Genomic DNA, 23,779 nt, shown 5'->3' on the forward strand with positions numbered 1-23,779 from the left:
CCAAAAAATACGCCGCCTTATTCATCACCGTAATCAGAATGTCCAAGAAAGAAGGCGGCGGCGTAATCTGGTACGCCGAAGTCATCCCCCTCCACATCCCTCACACCAACCCCCACGGAAGATCAACAGCAATCGACTTTGAATCCCTCGTCATCGACACCCTCGAAGGCCTCACGGGCCAAAACCTCGGCGGCAAGCCCATGAGCTCCCGCTCCGTCCAAAGGGGCCTCAACAACCTCACAAACACGGGCCACATCTCCGAGACGAGCGCAGAGCTCAGCCGGCACTTCCCCAAGCCCATCCTCGGGGCGGGCATATCCATCATGCACCGAAAAGGAGGAGGAGGAGGCACGAATAGTAACAACAAGAGCGCTGGCACGCTGGGCCCGTACTGGGCGGACACGCAGCGGGCGTTGCATATTATATTGAATGACGAGGTGAATTACATGGAGATATACTGGCAGATTCGGGCGAGTCCGGCTCCTGCGGACTCGACGCCGTGGATGCCGTCGTATGCGGGCATTGAGGAGAATCGGAAAATGATACACGGAGTTGTGCTGAGAAAGAAGCAGCGGCAGTTGTCTGCAAAACGAGGTGTTATGGAGTTTTGGGACTAAACTAAAACGTCCGGCAGCATTGAGACGAAAAAGACGATATAGATAGATGTATATATGGTCCTAGCCTCGACACGAGGATCTTGTTGGACAAGTAGATCTAATCGCCATTAGACAGGAGGGATGTAATGTAGACATGAAAGAAATATAACTGAAAGGGCGCTGTGAACCACTGAATAAAGTAGCCATATACAAATGCAGAGGCCATAGCACCTTGGTAATCATCCAGCCAGCTTCATCTTTCCAGCAATTTCCCACTCTGTCTCTATATAGGCAATACCAAACTGTAGAAAAGCTCGCTCTATTTAACGTTCAAAAAACCAACTCCTGACCGCGCCTTCTGCACGGCCCGCTTCAACGCCTGTTCCTCCACATCAGTCCACTTGACGCTCAGTTCATCCCACTTCTTGCCAGGCGTGTTGTACTCCTTGCGCCACTGAGCATGCATATGCTGCAGCTGGGCCATCCTGCGCGGGTCACCAGAGCCACTGTAGATGATAAAGGCGGTGCAAGGCGGAAGAGCCTCGTGGATGCGAACGAGGCGCTCCGTGAGCCGGACGAGGGCCTGCTCTAGAGGAGAGGAACCCTCTGATGCGGCATCGAACCCGACGGCCTCGGACACGGCGTCCACGTCCCTTTCGGGGGCATTCTTATTCCACCATCCCTGCAGGGCTTCCAGCTCGCGCATTCGACCCCAGACAAAGTCCACTCCGCCGCCCCGGATGACTGCGCCATCTTCATCACCGAGGACGGCTCGGATGATGTTTGTCGTCACGTCCTCGTCGGTCCTGCACCCGAGCTTGTGCGTGGCTCCCGCTCCGAGACCCTTGGAAGGGTCACCCCAATCAACGGCAGCACTGGTCTTGCCAACCTCGACGCCGCCGAGAGCAGCATCTCCTCCCTGAGCTTTATAAGCTGTTCCGGCGCGTGCGAGTCTGCGGAACAGATTCTCCCCCTGCGCATCTGACGAACCCCACAACTTTCCCCTCTCGCACTTCTGCTTTACCAGATCGAGGCAAGTTTTGGCGTCTTCGATGCTGTTATGGCCCAGAACGTCGCCTTTTTGAATTTCTCGGGACAGATACTTTTGAGCGAGCCATTTGAGCGACGACTTTAGCGGAGAGCCGCGAGGATGAGGGTATATGATAGAAGTGTCAACGATGAAAGGATGAGCAATTCGCAAAGCTTTGGTGTCAGATTCGAGAGAGTGGCCCACTAGAATAGTACGCGGAGTGAGAATCTCAAGGAGTTTCTCCTGTATGTCACGTAGCGTAGTTGTCACGGGTGCCAACATCTCCTCCGTGATGCCGGAAAACCGCGTAACGTAGTCGATGATGGGCTTGTCGGGCTTCACAAGCTCATCTAGCACAACATTTCCGTCCCAGTCGATGAGACTGATGCGAGTCAGCGAAAACTCGCTCTCGCCCGTCATGCACATTTCGCAATCAACCGCCAAGATCTCTCTGCCAGCCGTGATGCTACCCTGTTCAATTTCGGCCTCGGGAACATCGCCATCCTCAAGCTTGTCTACTCTTGTGATGACATATCCTTCTGGGGCGACAAAGTTGTCTCGTCGTGGTCCTTCTGGAAGAAGAGCCGGATGAATGACGTAGCCATTGTCCGTTAGTTCATCAGCAGAAGCTAGGAACTCTGTGATGCGCGTCCTCTCGTTCTTCCATCCATGGGGCTCTCTCGCGGGCTTTACGCCTCCTTTTTGTGAAGTCTTCTCCTTTGGCGCGGGGGCAGTAAGGAAGGCGGCCAAAGGCGAGTGCATTTTCCCGTGTTTGTCGTCACCAGGTGTTTTGACGGGCCAGAGATGAGGGAACATGTCAGCAAATGGCTTCAGTGGCTCTGGCAGTGTGTCTTTGTCGAGTTTGCGGGGATAATATGTGTCCGGGGAGCCATAAGGGTGGGCATCTTTATCCGCATTTCCCTGGCTGCCTCCATCCACATTTGCATCTCTGAGGTCATTGAAACTTGCGTAGTCAACGTCGGCCTTGAAAAGCGCCTCTTCAAGACCAGGTACCATGATGGCCACAATCTTTCTGAACTGCGGCCGATGAGTGACTGAGATCCACTGGGGACCGGTACCATCGGCAAAGATGTAGGTGATGAGGTCGCGCAGGTTGTTAAGGCTGAGCATGGACTGGAGCCGAGCGTTGGGTGAAAAATTCAGGCCAGGGTATCCTCCCTTGCCCGGGCGAGGCACCTTCTTTGCCTTCTTCTTGGGTCTGGTGACGGTTTGCCACTCTCCTTGGCTATCTGGATTCTCGTCTTCATCATGAGGGCTAGGCCTTTTGAGGCTGCTTTCACTCTGATCCATAGAGGCTGTTTCAGCAACGATATCGTCAGTGACGGCGTCAGTCATATTGAAGGTATATTTTTGGTTCTTGAAGGTCCTGATGGCAAAATTCGTAAATAATCTGAAAAGGTGATGTATCCACAAAGTCTGAATAACCCTTTAGGTTCCTAAGAAAAGAAGCGCTTGGTATGCTGAAAATAAACAAATACTGCTAAAATCGGGCAGAGCCTATCTCAGATGTGTTGCTGGAGCAAAGGAAAGAAGAGAGCGCCCACAAAGGAGATGAAAGGTATTGCTATATTCTCTCCGCAAGCGCCATCCGTATAATCGATGATCTCAGGCGAAATGAGGTCCAAAGGCGCTCAGTATAGAAAAAATAATATTCCAATAGCGAGGATGTTTTGTTTAGGCAAACTGCCATAGCCAGCTTCTGGCAGGAGGATTTCTCAAGGCTGCCGAGCTTATCTTATCGCAGCCCCGTAGGCGGCTTTGAGGCCAATCACAGGCCACTCGCAGCGCCCAGGGATTCGCTGTAGCCTCGCGGCTTCTTCACGCGACGCTGGAACCTTTTGTTTAGTTTGGCTGCATTATTCATTATTCGACCCTCTGATGGACAACAATGAAGTGAGACGCGCAATCCAACTTTTCTCATATTGACGCATCTTGTTCCCCAAACCCCATGTCTCTCGAGTTGCAAATCCGATAGAGCTCAATTTCTTAGCCAATGCGTCCAACCTCGTAAAATAACATCATCTCCTCCTTGGATCGATTCTCATTCTCATTCACGTTTCTGTCTGTCATTGGGAATCTCACAACCGCAGAGCAATGGATCAAGTCGCCGTGAGATGTACCAAATGCGGCTCCGAGGTGAAAATTCTGGCCAATCTATGGACGCAGATAGGCAAGAAACACATCACACCAGTAACCCACGTGGAGGACAAGAACGAGGCGGATAAGATCACTGCAACAGGTGCGATTCGGATTGGTGATGCGAACACTTTGGTCGAGGGCTGGTATGGATATTCTTCGCCAACTATGTATCTTGTTTCGTAAATTACACTCGCTGACGATGAAATGCCCTTTGAATAGTGAGCTTCGAAATGCCGAATGTTCATCGTGCCACACAAACATAGGCCAGAAATGCTTAACAGTTCCTTCAAACCACGTATTTACTAGGTACTCATTCCTCCTGGCCAACCCTACCGAACCCATGCTAAGTAATGTAGTGGCCAAATCATCTTTCGTCTTGCGAACATATCACTTAAAGTCGCCTCAGATCTCCGTCGCAAAGCTGAACCCAAGATACAGCAAACCCTTAATCTCAGGGTTAAACCAATCACAACTCAGGGCAAACCCTCAACTCTGAACGGCGAGGCTACTCCTCGAACTGAACCTTCTCCAAGCAGGGATAGGTTCGACATCATGCAGATCCAAACAGATCTCGAGGCTCAGCAAGATGAAATCCAGCGTATTGGCACAGCTGGATTCCAAGTCATATCGACGTTGAATAGCACAGTCGCGCGCTTCGAAAAGCAGATGCGGGAGCTGAGCGACTCCGTTGCCAGTGTTCGCAAAGATGGGGAAGGACAACAGGCCGACATCAAGTCTCTCAAAACTCAAATGAGTGACGCCAAGCGGAAAGGTGACAGTGACGCCGTGATTGCTCGTCTGGATAAGCAGCTTCAAACGACGGACAGAGTGGTCTCTGAACTTCGACAAATGATCCAGAAATCCAAGATAGAGACCACGGGTCTTCGACTTGATCTAGCGACTGCACACAAGGAGATTGCAGAAGTGAAAAGGACAAATGAACGTCTCAAAGAAGACGCTGCCGAAGCAAAGCAGGTAGCGCAGGAAGGCATCGCTACGTCCAAGCTATATGCTTCTGAGGTGGCATCGTTGAGGCGGGAAATTACACAGCTACGGTCCGAACTTGGACAAGAAAACACACACCATGCTTCGATGGACGAAGACTCCTCCATTACATCTCATCAACTGGACATTCTCGCTAGCAACATATCCAAGATTGGAAACAGGGCTAGCCAGGTCGAATCTCTACAGATGGAGTTTGACCTCTTCAGAACTCGAATACAGCGGCTAGAAGCTCGAGTTGTCGGTGGCATGCCCAACCCCAATCGGAAAGACGTTCGTGCTTCTCGGGCAGAGTACACTCCCGCGGTTGAGCAGGATAGCCAGTCTCACTACGGATCAACTACGCGCAAGAAGCGGCCGACAGTAGGTGGTGAAGAAAATCATATTCTCAACTCAACTCCTCCAAAACGGGTAGCCCTCTCATCGGACTATCCTAGCCTTGCTACCGTAGGCTATGTTAGCACTAGCGAGCATCGACAATCATCACCCGGGACTATGGATTTGATAGAGACGCCTGTCCAACGGCGGGCTACAGCAGCATCAACCAAGAAGAGTACTGCAAAGCGCGGTAGATGGGGAGCAAAGGCCTAAGAGAAAGTTGCTTCAATGGGAATTATCTATCAGCTAATATGTATGCGAATGTGAATGATCCTATCTCAAAGAGCAGAAATATCAAAATCTCGGCTCAAGATTCCTCTTCCCAGATTAGCCAGGGTATTTACTTGCTGAACCACAGCAAACTCGAAGAAAGCCTGAGACTTTTCGCTGTTAGGATCTTGCCGCCATTCATCAATCAAAGAAGTTTCTTTCTCTCTGCCTGCCAGCTTCTCAATATCCTCTAGAAGCATCTGTGCTTTGCCAACAAGACTTAGCTCCGCACCATACTTTTCTGGAGAGTATTTGATAATCATGATGAGAAGCATCTGGCACAACGAAACCTGATCAATCTCGCGCAACGTCTCCTCGACCTTCTGCTCCAGCGTCGCCTTTTTGGAGACGGGTGTAGCCGAGTTTGCCAGAAAGGCCGTTGCCGCGGCGGTGTGAGTGGTTAGGTTTGCTACAGTGAACAAACCGGCCAGCCGAACGGGATGATACGGCGAGGCATACTGGTACGGATCACAAGCTGTCGCGATCAAACAAGCTACCGCCAGGGCAAAGGCAAAGTTTTCTTCTTCGCCGTATGACATGGATATTCTAAAGAGAATGTCGGGGAGCGGTGTGACGGCCCATAGCTCCTCTTCAACTAGAGCCTTGCTCTTGTTGTACTCGCTTTTTAATAGCTTACGCCGTTCTGACGGTGGCTCAATCGTCGCCAATGCAGTTGATAATCGGTCAGCTGTCTCGCTATGTCGATTAATTATGGATTGTTTGCTGGGGCTGGTGACTGCAGGATGCTTGCGAAACTTTGAGACATCCGGTACGAGGCTCTGGCTGTTGAGATTGACGTTGGGGGAGATGGCTGCGACTTGATAGACGTTGAGGTTATCCCGGCAACGAAGGCAGTTGCATACAAACTTGTAGTGAGCTAGTGCTTCTCTTCGTTTAAATAGAGGATCAGTGTAAACTATAGGAAAAGTATAAGGTCAACCTATGTAACATAGAAATACACAAGGAGGCATCTTTGAACACGGGGACACTTACACGTATAAGCCAGCTCAATCTCATCACCAGCTCGAATCGGATTCTCAGCGACGAGAAGGGCGTTTCGTCCAATGAACTGGACTGCCGCATTAGGAATGCAAGAATGATTCGCCATGGCTAGAGTCGGCTCCAGAAACAGTCCAACGACACCCAAATCAGTATCGAACCTCTGAAAAGAGTTGTTTTGAATCTAGACCCATCAAAGTCATTCGTCAGCATCCTAATTCTTGTTCAAACGACATCCATCTTCCCAGCTGATAACCAACCTTGCACAGCATCTCAACCGCCCTCCTCACAAGCTCCTCCGCCGTGCCCTTCCCCGAAAACGCACACGCCGCCATCGCCATCATCTCAATATTCCTCCACTCGTCCCCCTCGGCCTTCTTCTCCAACACATGCCCCTCCAGATCCTTCAGCCCGTCCCCAATCTCCCCACACAGCAAAGCCTGGATTAGCGCCCTCGTCGGCGTCGGCAACTGCCTCCTTCGGCCCTCGTCCTTGATGCCCTGCCGGAGCGCCTTGCATTCACGTGAATGAACCGCCTTCCAGGCCGCGGCTTGGCACGTCGCACCGCAGTATGACGCCGCGTGACAGCGGGAGCAGGCCCGAGGATTGCCGGGGCGGAGACAGTATGAGCAGACGCTGCTGAGGTACGAGACGGTGGGGAGGAGGAGGAGAGGCGTGAAGGGGGAGATGATGGTGCCGGGGGAGAAGGATTTTGTGGCGTAGAGGCCGCGGCCTTTGGAGGGGTGAGGCCGGATTTCGAGGGGGGATTGAGAAGACATGCTTTGCTTCTTATGAGTTGTGAGGCATTTGAAATGGTAGAGTTGTGACTCAGAATTTGTAGGTCCCTAACGCTGTTCTTTGAAATGATATTGGTTTGGGGGTGGAAAAGTTGCAAGGTTGAGGTGAGCTTTGGAGGGGCAAAGTTTGAAAAGGTGGGTTGGCGATGGCTCTATGTTGCAGGAGATTGATAATCAGCCAAACACGATATTAGCAGACACAAAAATTTGGAAAAGAAGACGTTTACAATTTTTTACTTTGAATAATAGTAGTTAAAAATATGTTCAAATAAAATTCAATGGGTATCTCTATGTAACTACCAGACACCTGTAGCAGTCCACTATATATACATGTATACTATAACCAACACGATGTAACCATCTCTCTATAGCTCGCCATGGTTCGGCAGCTTGCCGTTCGTCTTTCGCGCGCTCGCAAGTCTCTTTCGCAGCTCCTTGCTCCACGGCGTACCATGCAATCTCGCCATCACCTCCGCATGATAGTCCCAGCAGCCGTCCTCTAGCGCCGTCTCCGGAACCACGCACACCTCTTTGCTTAATGCCTGACCCCTAGGCCACTGGCCAAGCTGGGCGCCCATATCCTCGTCCAAGAAGGTATCAAGAACCAACTGCCCAATCTTTCGCTGCGCTCCAGCCCACTCGGCTTTCTCCTGGAAGAGAATTGGCAACAGCTGCTTCATGCCGTTGTTTTCCAAAAAGTGCTTCCTAATCTGCTCGTCCTTGAGGAGTCCGTTAATGGCGGAGACGGCGGCCTTGACCTTTGCTGGAGAATCAGCAGGCGAGATTGTGTGATGGTAGAAAAGTTCGTGGATTGTGGCGCCGTCGTGAGGGCATTTTGAGTCCATGAGCTCCGTCCAGATCTTGGCAATCTCGTTGAGTGCCGAAGGATTGTTGGAAAGGGCACCGGCGAGAATAGCCGCCGCTTGTTGGCCTCGTGGAGTGGCTCCCTGAGAGACTTCGCCTTCAGGGGTTCCCATCAAGCAGAAGAGTGCCTTTACCACGTCTGTTTCCTCGGTGATTTTGAGTCCGTAGTAAATGTCATGAGAGAGCTCTTCGAGGCCTTCCAGACCGTGATCAAACTCCTCATCGCTCGGGATGACACCAGACTTGAGCATTTCGAACGTCTCCATAAAGGCAATAGCTTCTACCTGAGCCTCTCCCCCTGGCGCAGGCTCCTTGATCTTGCCAACGTTGTTGTATTTTGGTGCGCCCTTGGGTACTTGAATTGTCTCTTGCTGCTCCTGGTCGACGAGAACCACGGCTTGGTCGACAGGTAGTCCTTCTAGAGCGGGGTTGATCTCATCAGGTACGTTGATCTTGGCTTCTTTCTTGCCAGTCCAGATATTCAAGCGAACGTGAAGTCCATTCGGTAGTTGTTGGTCATCGTGAACAATCTGGAACTCATCTGTCGGTTCAAATACCAGGGGATAACACTCTTCTGGATTTGATGTGTGACAGATTAAATCTGACTTGTCTCCCGCCTTGGGAGAATACTGAGATGCTGATGCTGTGGCGGGAACTGCTAAGCAAAACAATAAACCCAGAATGAGGGCAATGATGATGGGCAACGGCCTGCCTTTAGAGCGAATAGAAGGCATTGTTGTTTTAGAGAGAAATGAATGAATGAATAAAAATGCTTAGCCCACTCAAATGGTGTAAATGCGTATCCAGATATGCTGTCCAAGGGTTAGGACTTTGTATAATCCTCCCAAGCTGATGAGTGGGAACGGAACTTCGTTCGAGCAACGACGCTGCCAGCCCAACGTTTCAATGAATATGCGAAAAGAACTTGGTTAAAGAAAATAAATAACAATCTCATTATAAAAAGAGTGAATGAAAAGTCTTTAAATGAGTCAACTCGTTGAAAAGGACACCTAAGAACATGGGCTAGGTGGACCTAAAAAAAGTTGTAAGACGAACCGCAAAAGTTGTCACTGCGAGAGGCGAAATCTGGCTTCTGAATCTTGGCGATGCCTGATTGGCCGAGATGGGTGACTCAGCAGCCAACATGGAAACAAGAAGAAGCAGCCTTTTGCCACTGAATTACAGCAGCAAAATTGGGCGTTTGCCATTGTAGTGGTTTATTTTGCCTTGCTATGGCGCGGATTTTTTTCATTATACGTGATGAGGAATATCTGAAAAGAAGACACTGATATTCATCGTTTGCTTAGTGGACTTTGTTTGATGTGCGGTGTCATATACGCTTTCGGAAAGTATACAGTTCAGCTCAATGGGGCTGGGCATGAGCCTCCAGATGCCCACCCATCGACAAGAGATATCCGTGATGTATTCTTAAGCATATAATTGGCATACTCTAACTGCATGAATACGTTATTTAAGCTTTTATTTTATCTTGCATTCCCATGTTCTATTTGTGTCAGCGCACGTTTTCTTGCCCCGTCTGTGCATGTTCGACCATCTTCTGGAATGGCCCCGTGTCTCAGATTCTGAGCATCTGCTCAAAGTCAAACCTGAATTCAGAACACAAGCCGTAGCATAGCTGTTTGCGATGCCAATCGGATGCGTCACTAGCTCATTGATAAAATTCACAAAAGAGGCTGGCCAGCACCACGACAAGTGAGATATAAACCGAAGCTTTCCTCATAGCGGGCTTGCAAACATTCTATTCCTTGCAATGCATCTCCCTGCATTCTTAAACCTCTTCTCTTCGGATTGAGATTGCAAGTAATACTACCTAAGGGAACATCTGCCAGTCTGAAAAAAAAATGCTGTCCCTAATTCTCGTCTTCTTCTACCTCTTGTTCTGCTCAATATTTGGCGTCTACGCCATGCCAACTGGGTCCCGTCATTTCAAGAGACACGAGCATCTCCACATGCGTGTCCACAGCCTTCGCCTCTCTTGGCCTATCAATGTCAAGATAGACGAGCCAGTACAGAGTCCAGTGAGCTGGTCGGAGAGCCGGCTTGAAGAAGGCCTACTTTACACGGACGCCGACTCAGAAGAGGAGCCCTTGCTGGACAGTTTCCACAACGAACTGTCGGCATCTTAGGCCCAGCATTGTGTATTCATTAGTGGAAGGACTAAAATGCTTTATAATTTTACACACACAAGACAGATATATATTGTCAATGATTACCTATTAAGAACATGAAGGGATCAACCCGTCTCATTTACGGTACAATTTACAACGGGAGCTGCCTGTGGCAAAATTGATTGTCGACAAACCATTGAACTTCACACTGTGTCCGTTACCTAATGCGGCACCACAGCATTCCCGCATAGTGCCAGTTCCGCACACCTATTAGAAATCCTCCTCGTACATTTCGCAGGTCGTGAAGACAGTTACCGACACAAAACATCGCACGGCCCAGCCCTTTCTCGCAAAACCCGTGGCACAGCATGCGCTCCAATGAATTGAATGGGTCCCCGTTATTGATCAATTAGGTCACGCGTTCTCCTTTCTTTGAAGCTTCTTGCGGACCTTTGTTAAGAAAAAAACAAGGCTTTGTGTCACGAAGCTGGAACCAGCTCTTACGAATTAGACAGCAACGTCTCTAGGCCATTGCGGCGTCAATCCAACGTCAATATCTCCCTCCCTTTTTCGCCGTCGCAGTTCCATACGAAGAAGCTCTTTCGCGCTACTCTTCCTTGACGAACGGAGCTTGCCTTGCGACCAGACGGATCCTCCTCCGAATGCTACTCTGGAGCTTGCCATTTCTCTACCTCTTCGTCTAGCGCTCTCCTCGCCATCGTACCACGGAAGCGCGCGCGCGTATCAACACTTACACAAAACCTCGTCAAGATGCCTTCGCCGCGACGAATGCGCCTCCTGATGGTGGCGGTCGTCATCACCGTCGTCGTCATGCTATTCTACAGCTCGGGCATGGAGCCAGAAGCCGACGCCGCCCTCAAGGGCTTCTACGAGAAAACAAAAGAGGCCATGGAGCGAGGGACGGCGCGTGGGCAGGCAGTCATCAATTCCCAGACGGGCCAGAAGGCGGGGCACATACCCGCCGACAAAGACGGCGACGGCGACATTGACGACGACGACAAGGTAGCTTCGCAGGAGCTGCAGGAGCGGCTGCAGGCTGTTGCGCAGGAGGCAAAGGACAAGGCCAACGAGAAGAGCCCGAAGCCGGATATCCCCAGCAGGATCGTGGGCGTGGGCAGCTCGGCCGAAGGACAAGCGAAGAAGGGCCAGGTCAAAGTCGGCGGTGGCGGTGATGTAGGGGACAGAGTCAAGACGGATGTGACGAAAGAAGAGACAAAGGAAGAGCACGAGGCCGAAGTCGAGATTAACAGCATCTTGAAGAAGTCACCCGGTAAGCTTGTCGCGATATGTTTTTCCCTCTGGCGAATATCGTTTGGCTAACATATACCCACAGTCATCATCTTCTCCAAGAGCTACTGCCCCTATTCGAAGCGCGCCAAGGGAATTCTCCTGGAAAAGTACAGCATCACTCCGGAGCCCTTTGTCGTGGAGCTGGATGAGCACCCACTCGGTCCCCATCTCCAAGACTATCTCCAGAAGAAGACGGGACGCAGAACCGTGCCCAACATCCTGATCAACGGAGTGAGCATTGGCGGCTCCGACGACATTGTTGCGCTAGACAACGAGGACAAGCTGGTTGGCAAGGTTCGCGATCTGGGCCAGGCTCGCATAGAGATTAGCCCGCGCTTCACCAAGGGCGAGCATCAGTAAGAATGATGTGTAATCAGAGAGGGCAGATCCTCTTCTGTCTTTTTCTTCTTCTTCTTTTTCTACCTGCACCTGTACTCGTGCTTGGCCTTTTCTCTCTTGGGCCAAGGTTTTTTGAGATCTGTGGCTCGCGGCTAATGTATTGATTCTCTTGGGGGTGTGTGGGCATCAGGGGCCGATGGTTTTTGAATGGCTGGTGTGCAGATGCCAAGTGCAAGTACGCATGAATGGAGTTTTGGCGTTTTATCTGGCCCTCTTACAAGTACCTTACCTCGTACTGTAGGAATAGTAGGCACAGGTAATATTTAGTTATCTCGGTATACTTAGTATGGGATGGCAGGGAATGGGAATTGAAGGCTTTGAAATAAATGCTTGTCTAGAAAAAAGAGAGAATGAGATATGAAGGAGGGTGGGAACGAAAGATGTGAGGCCTAGTGAAGCACAGCATGCAGCTAATTCAATTCGAAAACCTGTAATATCCGGCAGCTTGATCCAAGCATGCTTATTGATGATCCTAAGAGCGCATAAATCCGTGGGCGGAATCAAAACGTTGGGAAAATAAAGACGATGAAAAGCGAAGTGTGCCTGGTTCGTATCTCCCAAGTACAATCTCGAGATACAGTAGCGTACTATCTTGCATCTGCTAGTGAAGCATCATGGCGGTTAATATGGGAATGGGAAGCGAAAAGATTCACGGCAACATGCAAGCAAGCATCAGCGTACCTCCTCGCCCTGATCAATCATGTCATTGAACTTAACCCCTTTGTAAATCGCGCATCCATATCATCATTCTTTCATCTTGCTGTCTTATTTCTTCGTCCACTTCCCTCTTCTTTGCGCGACTCCCCCCCTCATCGCACCCTCGGGCAACACACGCTGACCATTGATTTCTCTTACATACTTGAACCTTTACCGCAATCAATTTACCCAGAACAGACCCTCGCCCAAAAAAAAAGCCACGATGCGCAAAGCCAGCGCTGTTCGCTCGTTCTAGCCCCGCCTGGCGCTATCTGTTATCAGCAGCGGTAATGGCATTATCCCCCACTAAATGCAGGGATTGGTGCTGCAGCACTTCATGTTGGAGGCGCGTGAATGGCTGGGAGGCTTTTGGGGTTATCAACGGGCTGGAAGGGGGGGGGGGGGGGGGGGGATGTTTAGGCCCAGGTTCAGGTTCAGGTTTGCTCAAGGGCTGTTGTACAGTTGCTGTGAAGTACCTATCCATGGAAATGTCTTCATGATGACACTCAATACAGGCCATCCAGAATACGAATCACCAAAACAAGACGAACCAGCAGAAACACGTGAGAAGGAACCAACTGGAGCCCATCAGTCAAAACAGATACCAGACCGGCAAAGGTGGGTTAGCGTGCAGAATCAGCGCTTGTCCACGCTCTGCTCTTGCTCGCTACGAATATCCGTACTAGTGTTGATCCGCTAATACTGTACAAGCATATGCGTGTGTGAGCCCGCGTGCGAGAGGTGCGAGTAACTAAGAAAAACAGCACCCGACAGTCAATGCTCACATAGAAACTGGGGGAGAAAATGGAGAAAGCACAAAAAAACAAAAGCGTGGGGATGGATCCCGGTAAGCCGCTGCCATGCCATGCCATGCCCAAACCAGGACCCAGCACAGAACAGACTGGGATTCGAGACCGCAAGTGACCACACCATCAACCCGCAAAGCTGAGCCTACAAAATGTATGTACGTACAAAAACACACTCCGGGTACAGTATTAGGTTATCTGGTGCTATTATCTCGCCCTTTTTCTAGCCCGGCCGCTGGGCTGCCTTGCCTTGCCTGCTCTTGGATTCGTTAGCCAGCCCAGTCGAGCGTTCAAGGCAAGGTTGGGGGATTTTGGCAGCAGAATAAGAAGAGCCTGGGCGCGCCACCCCCTCACGCTTTTCGCTCTTTTCTCTCTCTTACAATTCCTTCAGTCCAGTCCAATCCCAATCCAAAGCCAAATATTTCCCACTACCGCAGCCTGTCCTAGTTTCTTCGTCCTTTTCCCCATTCCCCATTACCCATCCATTGGCCTTTCTGTCCTGCCCGTCTAAAGTGTTCGTTCGTTCGTTCGTCCATACATAGAGACAAATAAAAAGAAAAAAGGACCCTCTCAATTTTAGTGCTGCTACCAGTCAAGTGGTCACTCAGCTCCTCGACAACTTTCCTCGACACTATACCGGACTCTGTTACCCTCGGTCAAGAGACGGTGGACACACCGACCCGGCCGCTCTCAACCGAGTCGCATCATCAAGCTGCAACCTTGCGTCAATTGGGCTACCAGGACTGCAACGGCTCTAAGCAAAAAGACCATACCAGGCACACCTCTCTTTCGAGGGCCCCCCATACATACGTTACATTTTCGCAAAACAAAAGACAAGAAAAAAAAAAGAGAGAATGTCTGACGCACCCTCCACAACCACCACCTCCTCCGCCCTCCGCCGTCCCTCCACCAGCTCCGAAACATCCTCCCTCTCGTCCGCCTCAACCGCCTACACCACTTACAAGGACAAGGAGGGCCAGCCTCTACTGCTCGACGGCAACGGCAGCGTCCACGAGCGCAAGATCAAGCGCGGCCTGCGCCAAAAGGCCCGCGACATGGTCCACGACATGGGCAGCCCGCCTACTGCGAGGCAGGACGCAAAGGACGGCAAGCCCACGCTTAATCACGCTCCGCTGGGGGGGATGGTGGGTGAGCCCATGATGAGGCCGGGCAAGATTTAAGAACTCCTCGGGAACTGTACGTCTGGCTGCCTGGGGATTTTGCGTAATGCAGCTGCAGTTGCGTGTTGCGTGGGTGCGTGCCCCCCAAAAAAGAAAAAATATGATGGAAATGATATGCGAAAACGGTCTCGGCGTTGATTTTATTCTTCTTTTTATGTTCGATGGTTCTCTCTGGTCTTTTATATCTGGCTTCGTTTTTTCTTTTCCTTTCCATTTACCTATATATCAAATGTATTCAACATTAACCTTGAATCCTTTCACTGTTTGTTAGTCGGCGACTAAATCACCAAAAGAAGAGAAAGAGAGAAAGCGACTCTTTATGACGTTAATCAAAAAATTTCACATGCAGTATAACAAGTCACTTCCGTACATATGACATGATGTGCCACCGCAAAGAAAAACTTAAGCGAGACGAAATGTTGGCGTGCATCTTTTGTTTTGTCCTTATTTCTTACACATGGAGCCCACCAACCATGTGTCTCTCCTCCAATCCTAATGCTTGCAAGCATTGTAGTGTAGTGTGAAATAGAAAAGAAAATCCGAATGTTTCCCCGAGATTTCATAGCCGTTGAGTGTGTCCCCCTGAAAAGCACGCATGCGTTGTCCAGCGCCGCGACTCTATTCCAAGAAATAAGATATCCAAGAAATAACATAGAAAAAAAAAATAACGAGTCTCCAAGGTCTTTGTATCTGGTGCCAATTTAACCTGCCTTCACATGAACCCCCTGATAAAAAAAAAAGAATAAAAATATTAACCCGTTAAATCCAAAAGAGAAAGCCTGTTCCTGGATTTCTACCCAACGCCCCCGTACCGTGTCCCCGATGCTTGCCTTTGCTCGACTTTGCGTGTCCAATGCTGTACGCTCCAGTGCCTCTGATAGTTTGATATTCCGCGATAGATGGGAGATTTTGTTGTTACAATGCTTTGTTTAATTGAGAATTGCCGTTTCTTCTTCAAACATGTCATGGTCTGAGAAGCTGTCAAGTTTGACTTCTTCATTCGACTGGAATACTCGTGTCACCGGAGAGGAAGTGCTCAATGGCATCCACGCCAACTTGCCTACAACATCAGTTAGAACCAACTCATAACTCAGTATCAATAGGGGGTAGGAAATGCGCAGCAACTCACGTAGTCAGCATCAGCCTCGTAAACTCATCCATGTCGTCCGGTCTCGCATACATCCAGAATTCCTTGAAACTAAGATCGGTAATGCAATACTGCGGCTTCTCACGCCAGGCCTTGAAAAATTCAACCGAGGATGTAGCCTCCCAGAGGTGCCGCGAGCTCGTGAAGCTATGGCCGTCTTCCCAGCAGTCGTTGGGGGCTGGTACAACGCAACCGTTAATTGCCAGGCTCATCTGTGAGACTTGGTGTGAATACGTACCTTCTTCAGATTTTAAGACGAAAACGAGACACATTACTGCAAAGGCAATCATAATGGTCCTCCTAGTGCTTTCAAGCATGATCCAGCTCTGTAAAATGGAACGAAACAAGTTAGCTTGTGAAATGAAGTCAAGAAGATAAACAGGGAATGGTGTAGATGCAACTCACCTCCCAGCTCTTTGGCGGCCTATCTCTCGAGATAAGAGTCGATGCTGGCAAGCCCTCCTCCAGCTCATTTTTGACCACAACTAGATCCTTTACCCACGCCAGCATGACGCTCATCTCTCTCTCGGCTGCCGCCCTCATGCTCACATCCCCGTCAAAGATGCGCATCGAGTTGAGTAACAAAAGAGCTTGCACTCTGGCCAGGCGGTCGGCGTGTGTAGTCGCTCTCTCGCCATCACGATGGACCTCGCGCACTGCATCCAGCAGCACCTTGAGCGCCCATCCTTTGGTATGCGCAGTGCGTGCCGAGTACGCCGAAGCAGCAGCAAATGTCGTAATGATGGTTTTGGGCAGCTGTGACATCCACAAGCGGGGGTGCATGAAGGGAGCCTCGCGACGCTGCGTGAAGCTCGTGTACATCTCTGATATACTCTGGACAATGAAGCCGATCTTGCTGCGGGGGTCGTGCACCTGGAGAACGTCGGCCATGATGCACTGGTCCTCGTGCTGCAGAATAGAAAGATCTCTAACGGGTTGATGCGGCTGCTGCTGTTGCTGTTGCTGCGACTGGCCCGGCTGCTGCTGTGTCTGCAACGGCGGGATGACGGGAACCGGCGGGAGGTCCATCTTGCTGGTGCCGTCTCCAAAGCCAGTCAGATCCCACAGGCTGCCGGGGCCCGTGCCGGCGCTCGCATTCATCAGGTCGACAATGGAGAAGCCCAGATCGGCATGCTGGTGATGCTGAGACTCGCCGCCGAGCCCCAACCCCACGTCCTGCTGCTGAAGACTCTCGGGGCTCGTGTTTGTACCGGTTGCAGTGCCGAGGCTCTCAATGTCGAAGCTCATGTCGAATTCGGGAGGCATGTCGGGTGTAGTGCAGCTGCCCTCGACGGCAGAAGCACATGACGACGATGCCGTTGCAGAGTTTGAGGTGATGGGTGGTGATTGATGCTGATGTTGATGATGTAGGATGTTTTGCGACTGCGGTTGAGACTGCGGCTGTGATTGTTGCTGTTGTTGTGACTGCTGCTGCTGCGACTGTTGCTGCTGAGCAATAGGAGGAGGCTGACGCTGATAGACGCAGTCCAGGCCCTTTGTCGCACACCGGGTGCATCGTGGAGTTCGCTTGTCGCAGCGCCGCTTGCCTCTAACACAAGCATTGCAGCTCTTCTGCCGCGACGCCGCGCCGCCATCGCCGCCGATGCGGTCCAGCTTGCGCAGGCCAGAGCCGAGACTGCTCAGCGGGCTAGTATCGCCAGTGAAGGAATCCATCGTCGACGGAGGCGGAGAGGCAAAGGTGTAGCTGTGCTGCTGAAGCTGCTCAAACTGGTCGAGCGATGTCATAGCAAGCACAAGGGTCTCTGTGCTGCAGGGGAGCAGCGACGGAGATCAATTGAGGCGGGGTTTCCAAAGATGATAATGTAATCGAGAAAAGAAGAAACCAAAGAATCACTGAAAGGAAACAGAAAAGATGAAATCGTATAGAGAGGGCTGGGGTGTATAAGTTTGGGGGTTACGTGATGGTGAAAGGAGGTAAAAAAGAATCGCGTCGGTGGGATGATAAGATACCGGGACCAAGGATGGATGGATGCCAAGTTCGCAGCCACACTCGACTGACTGACTCTCTCTCTCGACCGCCTGCCGATTCGAATCTGGTTTCGTCAGCCTGCGAGATTAAAAGCGAGGCCTCAAACAGACCCTAAACACGGAGATTCGGTCCAATTGGAATCTAAGTCTGTCCCATTTGCTTTTCGCATTTACCATGCGATTAAGAAAATGGCCGAAGCGTCCCAGTGACAAACTCCGGGCTGGACGCAGCAACCCGCGATGCAAGACCCCGAGGACCCGGGCTCCAACTCCGCAACTCCGCTCCGCCAAAAGTCCGCAGCTCCAGCCTCAGTTCGCGTGCCGGGCGTGGAACCAGCCCGCCCGGGTTTGTTGCTGACGCATGTTTACTGAGGACGGTTAGTAGAGAGTTCACGGAGGAACTCTTTTTTCTTTCACGGGAACCGTATAAAGTCGGTTCGGTTTGATGTTCTGCGCCACCGGGCCTTGAGCCATCTGCCTAGAATCTCCTCCTCCCATGACGCGGCCTGCAGATGGACGCATCAGATCAGGCACAGAGATGCTGTATTACACGTGAGATGCTACATGTAATGTAACAATGGTAATGACACGGTTTCTTCTCTTGGCCGCACCTCTCAACGTCCTACAGGTATGCAGCGATATAGATGGAGTCTGTAGCAGGTGATTGAATCGCCATCGTTGCTCTAATCAAACAGGTTGGGCCACAATCATGCATACCATTAGGAACGGGAGTTATTCGCTTTTCATGCGACTACATCAACCATCACGGATTGCCCTGGTTGGAAATGGAAATGGAAGACTAGGTGAAATCATCTTGCGAAGGACTGGTTTTAAAACGTCTCGTTACATAAATTCAACATCCAGTGGCTCCTCCAGCAACATGCCGTACAGTTGCCTTCGCATCGCCATCTGAGCTCAATCCCTCCCCAAGCTTTCATAGCAAATGGGTATATACCACCACCTCAGAACCAAGCGTTTCTCTCCCTTTTATATGGACGTCCTTTGAGAAAAATTCCCTCCCCCATTCCACCGAATCCCTCATCCTGGCAGCCCAGCTGAGATTAGCTTTTGGTTTTCCGCCGCCATATTTGGCACAAGGTAAAAAAATTCAAAGAAACGCCTCCAACCAGAAGATATCCGGTGACAAAACCACAAAGAGTCCTGCGGTTATGAAAACGAAAGAGGAAAAAAAAAGAGAACCGAATCAAGAAATGGGAAATAGAAAAAGAGGAAAAGATGGAGGAACAGAGATCAAAGACGAGATCTAGTCCAAAGAAGGGGCGATCGGTTCGACTACTTTTTTGGAAAAGCTGCTAGTCTCCGCCGCAATTATACAACCGTCTTCGAGAGGAAGACGTTAAGAACCAAGGGAAGAAGCGAAGAAACCCAAAAACAAAGGTCTAATAAAACAAACAGTTTCAAGCCAAGGCTTCAAAATATTGGTCTGTTGGGGAATAAGGTTTTTTGGTGTTTCCATCCGGTATATCTAGTCGCAGAGTAACTGGGTTGTATTAAAGACGTCGTCGTCGTCGTTTTCTCTCTCTGCATATTCGTTCAATCATGTGGGTATGGGTGAAGGACATGGAAGGCGTAGATGAGCATCATGGCGTTGAAGGCATAGATGAGTATTGCGTTATGGCCTAGCTGCCTGCGTGTTATCAAAGCAAGGCGTGGGGCCACCCAGCACGGTTCCCTAGTACCGTTCTTGTCGATATCCGTTGGCTCGCGGCGCTTCATACTGAACACCCGTCATGGAATCCGGGCCGTTCGGGATGCCGTTGCTGATGGTCCGGAGAGGCGGCAGCTCGGTCCGGGGTGCGTTCGCATAAGGATCGGATGAGTAAGGAGCCGCTTGAGGGGCGGGTCCCGGAGGCGGTGGCTGCTGGCCCATATACTGAGAGCTTTCCATTCGCATTCCCGACAGCTCTCGCCTCAGCAGATCGTTCTCGGTCATCGCTTGGTTATAGTGATTCTGAAGGACCCTGATGTGGTCAAGCTGTCTCTGGTGCTCGGCAATGGCTAGTGGCGGCTTTGTTAGTCTCTTGCAGAGGAGGAGAATGCGCGCAAATTACGAACCTTTGGTAAGAATCTCCCACTTGGAGGCTTTGGATCCACGCTCCTGCGGCATCAAATCTCTAAGCTGATCAAACAGCTCCTTCATCTCGGTTCTTCGCTTCCGCTCCGCCAGCTTGTGGCTCACCCGCAGTTCAGGGGTTCTGCTGTAGGGCTGAGAACCCGTGGCACCGTTGCTCTCTTCGGCTTGAAGATCGCTCAGCTGTTTGTGCTGCATGGTATGGTGGTGTACGGGAGGGAACTCAGACGAGTTCATGCGCGAAAACTCAGAGCCATCGTCGAGCCTGCGCTGACCCGGTGGCAGCCTCGACTCGGTAGTAAATTGGCTGCTAGCAATGGACTCGGTAACACTGCTGCGACGAGACACATCATAGGACGAGTGGTTGTTAACAAGGTGGGCACTGGCCCTCTGGTCAACTCTTTGGATTTCTTCCTCGGGGAAAGCCCAGGCCTGACCCTTAGTCGGCTCGGCTGCACGGGCGATGAGCCCGGTTGTAGGACCAGTAATCGTAGGAGCTGTTCTGCTGACTTTGGTGGGCTCTGGGTTTCGGTCAACGCTGGGCTGGTATCCATTGGAAATCCGGTGCGAAGCGAGAGCCTCGAAATTGGGCCTGGGGTTTCGTTGAGAGTGTAGTGTGTTCTGGATAGAGGACGAAGATTGGTTGTTGCTTGTGTAGCCAGAGCCGCCCAGACGCATATCACTAAAGCCCTGGTTGATTCTGCTATCGACGCTTTCACGCCGGCTACCTGCAACGGCAGCAAGCCCTTCTCCTAGGGTTGCCCCTGAGATGCTCGCCGTGTCCAGCGAAGTTGGTCGATCGAATCTTCGATCCACATTGGAGGGATTGGGGGAGACCATCGAGGCTACGCTCATGTTGCTCGCAGCTGGGGAAACGATGGCCTGGGGTATCATATTGGTGGCGACGGGGGAGGGTGTCTTGTCAACGGACGAATAACCAGATCCAGCTGGGCTGAGTCCAGTAACCGTAAAAGATGCTGCTGAATTATCTGTTCAGCGAATGGTGAGCAAAACAAGGAGAGGGAGGCACTCTGGAATTTCAATCAGGGCAACATACGCTTACTCGACGTTTCGTGGGTAGAGTAGAATCCAGAATCGCGTAGCTGGGGAGCAGGCGCGGCGTGCGAAGGGGCTCGCTCGTCTCTGTTGAGGATGTTGGTGAGTCCAGCAGATTTGCTCGGCAGCATTCGCTGCTGTGTCTGCGTTTCCATTCTGGCCATGAACCGGCCTTGGAGACGATCGCGTAAGGAGCTTGGAGTCGAGCGTTGTAGAGAGGAAGCCTGGATATTGCCGGCTGATCAAGGTATATCGAGCAAGGAACAAGACTCGACGTAGAGGAGGATCGGCGACGCCGGCTTGAGGGAGTGGCAGGGCAAAGCTGATGGGAAAGAAGCCGCGCCGCTGTATCGAGTGGACGGGAAGCCCAATGTTCGGTATCTCACGGTGGTGAGCAAACACGGGCAAGGAATTGGCGGGAATGCAGGCTCCTTGGCAAGCGAGCGCGAAGCGAAGCTCTCGCTCACAAGAAGAGGGCGCGAGCAACACAAAGCAGACACGAGGGGCTAGAGGAAACTGTCGCCAGGCATGAGGTTAAGACTGAATGGTAGAGAATGGATAGACTTGGTTGTGGTAGAGGCTTAGAGGGGTATAAAGAAGAAGCTCTTGCATGAAATGGCGATGGGGGGAAGAGGGAGAAGAAGAAGAGAGCCAAGGCAAGTTTTGGATGTGAGATTTTGGAATTGGACTTTTGGGGGAGGGGATCGGAGAAAAGCTTGGATAGGCGAGGTACTCTGCAAATGTAGGGGAAGGACTAGGGAAAGGCTTGTACCAACCTGCAGGGCTTCAGGGTGTGAGAAGAACTAGGAGGTACCTATACCTGCGAGTATAGAGGTCCGTCAGAGGGACGAATGGGGAGTGCTCGAAGCCGCAGGTACCTTTTCCAGAGCCAACCGGACCTCGAAGAGCGCATTGCAACTTGCTCTAGCCACTATCCACACAGACACAGACACAGACACAGCACGGGGGAAACGGGGGGCATTTGGGGGCATGGGCTGGGATTGAGACCAGGACTGGGGGAGCGCAGCGACATCCACAGCGGGTACCTTGTACGAGCGCGTGCAACAACGGACCAGAGCGGCCAGGGCAGCCAATGCCCGAGTATAGCGTACTTAAGCGTCTATTGCTGGACTGAGGCCAGGGAGCACGGGGGTAGCAGTACTTGGCGGGCTAGTATCGAGACTACACTAACACTATAATACTGAGGTAGCCCGTGTTGGCAGCTGTGCTACCATACCATCTCCCAGATCAGAGGCCATCTACATGGGTTTCTCGCTGGCCGGGGGCTGGCAGGGCTGTCCATACTGTATCACCCATCATCCACAATACTGTGCCCAGACTTGAGGCTAATACCACCGAGAATATCTCGGCGAGGAGAGGAGGGGGGGAGGAGCCACAGATTACCGCAGTTGGTGGTACCAGACACAGACAGACATAGACATGGCATAGTCACCCTCGATTGGGCACCCAAGGAGGAGAGCAAAGACGAAAGGCAGAGCGGTGCTAGACTTGCAAGTACCGCATACATGCCGTCTGGACTTCGTGCTACTCCAGACTGGGAGCAGAAGTCAATGCAATGCAGGCAACCAGGTACTACTGCAGCTAGCAACTAGCAACTCGTGCGCACGAGAGCCACCAGGACTGACGGACGATACGCTCACCCCCGAGGCCCACCTCCCTGTGGGCTGACGCGGATGTTTGAATCACGACCGGGAGCATACCGCTGTGTCCTTCTGCCATCTAGATCTGGCAGCACAGCGCCTGTGGTGAGCCAGCCAGGGGGGGGGCTCTGTCTCTGTCTCTCTATCTTCTGCTGCCACTGCCACCTTTGGATGACTATCTGGTACCCGTACTTTTGGCCAGTCCGAGGCATCACGTTATATTTAGTGCAGTACAGTACAAGCAGGCCGCGGTGCTTCCGAGACCGAACGCTGCTTGCGGCACGGCCGTGGAAAAATTTCAACAAGAAGACCCAAGAGCAGACCGGACGGGGAGACGGGGTCGTTTGGTGGCGACGAATCTCGCCCTCGCAAGCCTCCAGGTCTCTAGCAGCACAGAGACATTGGATCGAAAGGCCAACACGCCCGGCAACCGAGCTTGTGGCATAACTGGGCTTGCATGGCTGCACGCTACGCACAATACTATCAGTGGCCTATTGAACGGTGGCTCCAGCAAAGAGGGCACCAGCTGAAAAGCCTTGCAACTCTCTTTTGTCTCGCCACGGAGCCACTGTCCATCATGTTCACTGCCACTGGCCGGGCATTCGTCAATGTTGAGAATAAACGGGGATGCAAGAAGCAGCTATGAGTTATGGCGGTCAGTAGCTTGGGCTGTGATCCTGGGTTTCCAGCCGCGGAGGCTCTAGCACACACAGTTGCAAGGTGCCCTACAGTACTTGTCTACGAAAATAGCAGTTGAGCTCTCTCTTGCAGGGCACGGAAGAATCAATTGGGACTTTGCAAGTACAGGTACTGGTACGGCGCTGTCGGAGATGCTATCAAATCGAGTCAACCAGTCTGGCTGGCTGATCCATGGGATGGGACGGTAACACTCGCCGTACTGTACTGCAGCTGCAGCTCGATGCAAGCATCTCCAGGCTACTGCCTCGTGTGCTCCGTTGCATTCTACGCAATAATTACAGTGGCCCCCGGAATACAACGACAAGCAATGCCTCTGAAGCCGCACGGACGCGCCCAGGCACGTACAGGTACGAGTACATGGCACATGTGGACGGATTGGACGAACTTGTGTCTATGTGCGAGGGCGTTTCCTGCACGCGGCGTCGTACTGCTTTTCTGGTGATACCACACAAGCCCCAACCTTGCCAAAGGCAGACGGACGTCTTGGGCTTAGTTGGGGGCTTTGCATTCTAATTTT

At 51.5% G+C, this 23,779-nt stretch overlaps 8 protein-coding genes across 8 annotated transcripts; 3 read left to right on the forward strand and 5 right to left on the reverse strand.

Annotated features, from left to right (window-relative positions):
- Positions 1–915: 915 nt before the first annotated feature.
- On the reverse strand, positions 916–2,937 carry M431DRAFT_79807 (hypothetical protein; the record flags this gene model as incomplete). The annotated part of the gene is made up of 1 exon (XM_024922864.1): positions 916–2,937. The coding sequence occupies one exon, from the start codon at positions 2,935–2,937 to the stop codon at positions 916–918; it is 2,022 nt and encodes a 673-aa protein (XP_024777148.1).
- Positions 2,938–3,741: 804 nt separating this feature from the next.
- Positions 3,742–5,379, forward strand: M431DRAFT_491728 (hypothetical protein; the record flags this gene model as incomplete). The annotated part of the gene is made up of 3 exons (XM_024916929.1): positions 3,742–3,929; positions 4,006–4,092; positions 4,143–5,379. The coding sequence occupies 3 exons, from the start codon at positions 3,742–3,744 to the stop codon at positions 5,377–5,379; spliced, it is 1,512 nt and encodes a 503-aa protein (XP_024777149.1).
- Positions 5,367–7,339, reverse strand: M431DRAFT_505032 (hypothetical protein). Its single transcript, XM_024918565.1, has 3 exons — positions 6,696–7,339; positions 6,430–6,619; positions 5,367–6,352 (listed from the first exon to the last, which is right to left on the reverse strand). The coding sequence occupies exons 1-3, from the start codon at positions 7,212–7,214 to the stop codon at positions 5,445–5,447; spliced, it is 1,617 nt and encodes a 538-aa protein (XP_024777150.1). The 5' UTR covers positions 7,215–7,339; the 3' UTR covers positions 5,367–5,444.
- A 258-nt stretch (positions 7,340–7,597) lies between these two features.
- Positions 7,598–8,830, reverse strand: M431DRAFT_77700 (hypothetical protein; the record flags this gene model as incomplete). Its single annotated transcript, XM_024922604.1, has 1 exon — positions 7,598–8,830. The coding sequence occupies one exon, from the start codon at positions 8,828–8,830 to the stop codon at positions 7,598–7,600; it is 1,233 nt and encodes a 410-aa protein (XP_024777151.1).
- Positions 8,831–10,996: 2,166 nt separating this feature from the next.
- On the forward strand, positions 10,997–11,896 carry M431DRAFT_78586 (hypothetical protein; the record flags this gene model as incomplete). The annotated part of the gene is made up of 2 exons (XM_024922717.1): positions 10,997–11,516; positions 11,580–11,896. 2 exons carry the CDS (start codon positions 10,997–10,999, stop codon positions 11,894–11,896), a joined length of 837 nt encoding a protein of 278 aa, XP_024777152.1.
- Positions 11,897–14,291: 2,395 nt separating this feature from the next.
- M431DRAFT_2593 (hypothetical protein) lies at positions 14,292–14,618 on the forward strand (the record flags this gene model as incomplete). The annotated part of the gene is made up of 1 exon (XM_024913851.1): positions 14,292–14,618. The coding sequence occupies one exon, from the start codon at positions 14,292–14,294 to the stop codon at positions 14,616–14,618; it is 327 nt and encodes a 108-aa protein (XP_024777153.1).
- Positions 14,619–15,614: 996 nt separating this feature from the next.
- On the reverse strand, positions 15,615–17,511 carry M431DRAFT_2594 (hypothetical protein; the record flags this gene model as incomplete). The annotated part of the gene is made up of 4 exons (XM_024913852.1): positions 15,615–15,678; positions 15,748–15,943; positions 16,004–16,091; positions 16,171–17,511. The coding sequence occupies 4 exons, from the start codon at positions 17,509–17,511 to the stop codon at positions 15,615–15,617; spliced, it is 1,689 nt and encodes a 562-aa protein (XP_024777154.1).
- A 1,936-nt stretch (positions 17,512–19,447) lies between these two features.
- Positions 19,448–21,057, reverse strand: M431DRAFT_2595 (hypothetical protein; the record flags this gene model as incomplete). Its single annotated transcript, XM_024913853.1, has 3 exons — positions 19,448–19,773; positions 19,831–20,835; positions 20,904–21,057. The coding sequence occupies 3 exons, from the start codon at positions 21,055–21,057 to the stop codon at positions 19,448–19,450; spliced, it is 1,485 nt and encodes a 494-aa protein (XP_024777155.1).
- Positions 21,058–23,779: the final 2,722 nt, after the last annotated feature.

Source organism: Trichoderma harzianum (genome assembly GCF_003025095.1).
Source record: "Trichoderma harzianum CBS 226.95 unplaced genomic scaffold M431scaffold_3, whole genome shotgun sequence".
In the NCBI taxonomy this organism is placed as follows: Eukaryota; Fungi; Ascomycota; class Sordariomycetes; order Hypocreales; family Hypocreaceae; genus Trichoderma; species Trichoderma harzianum.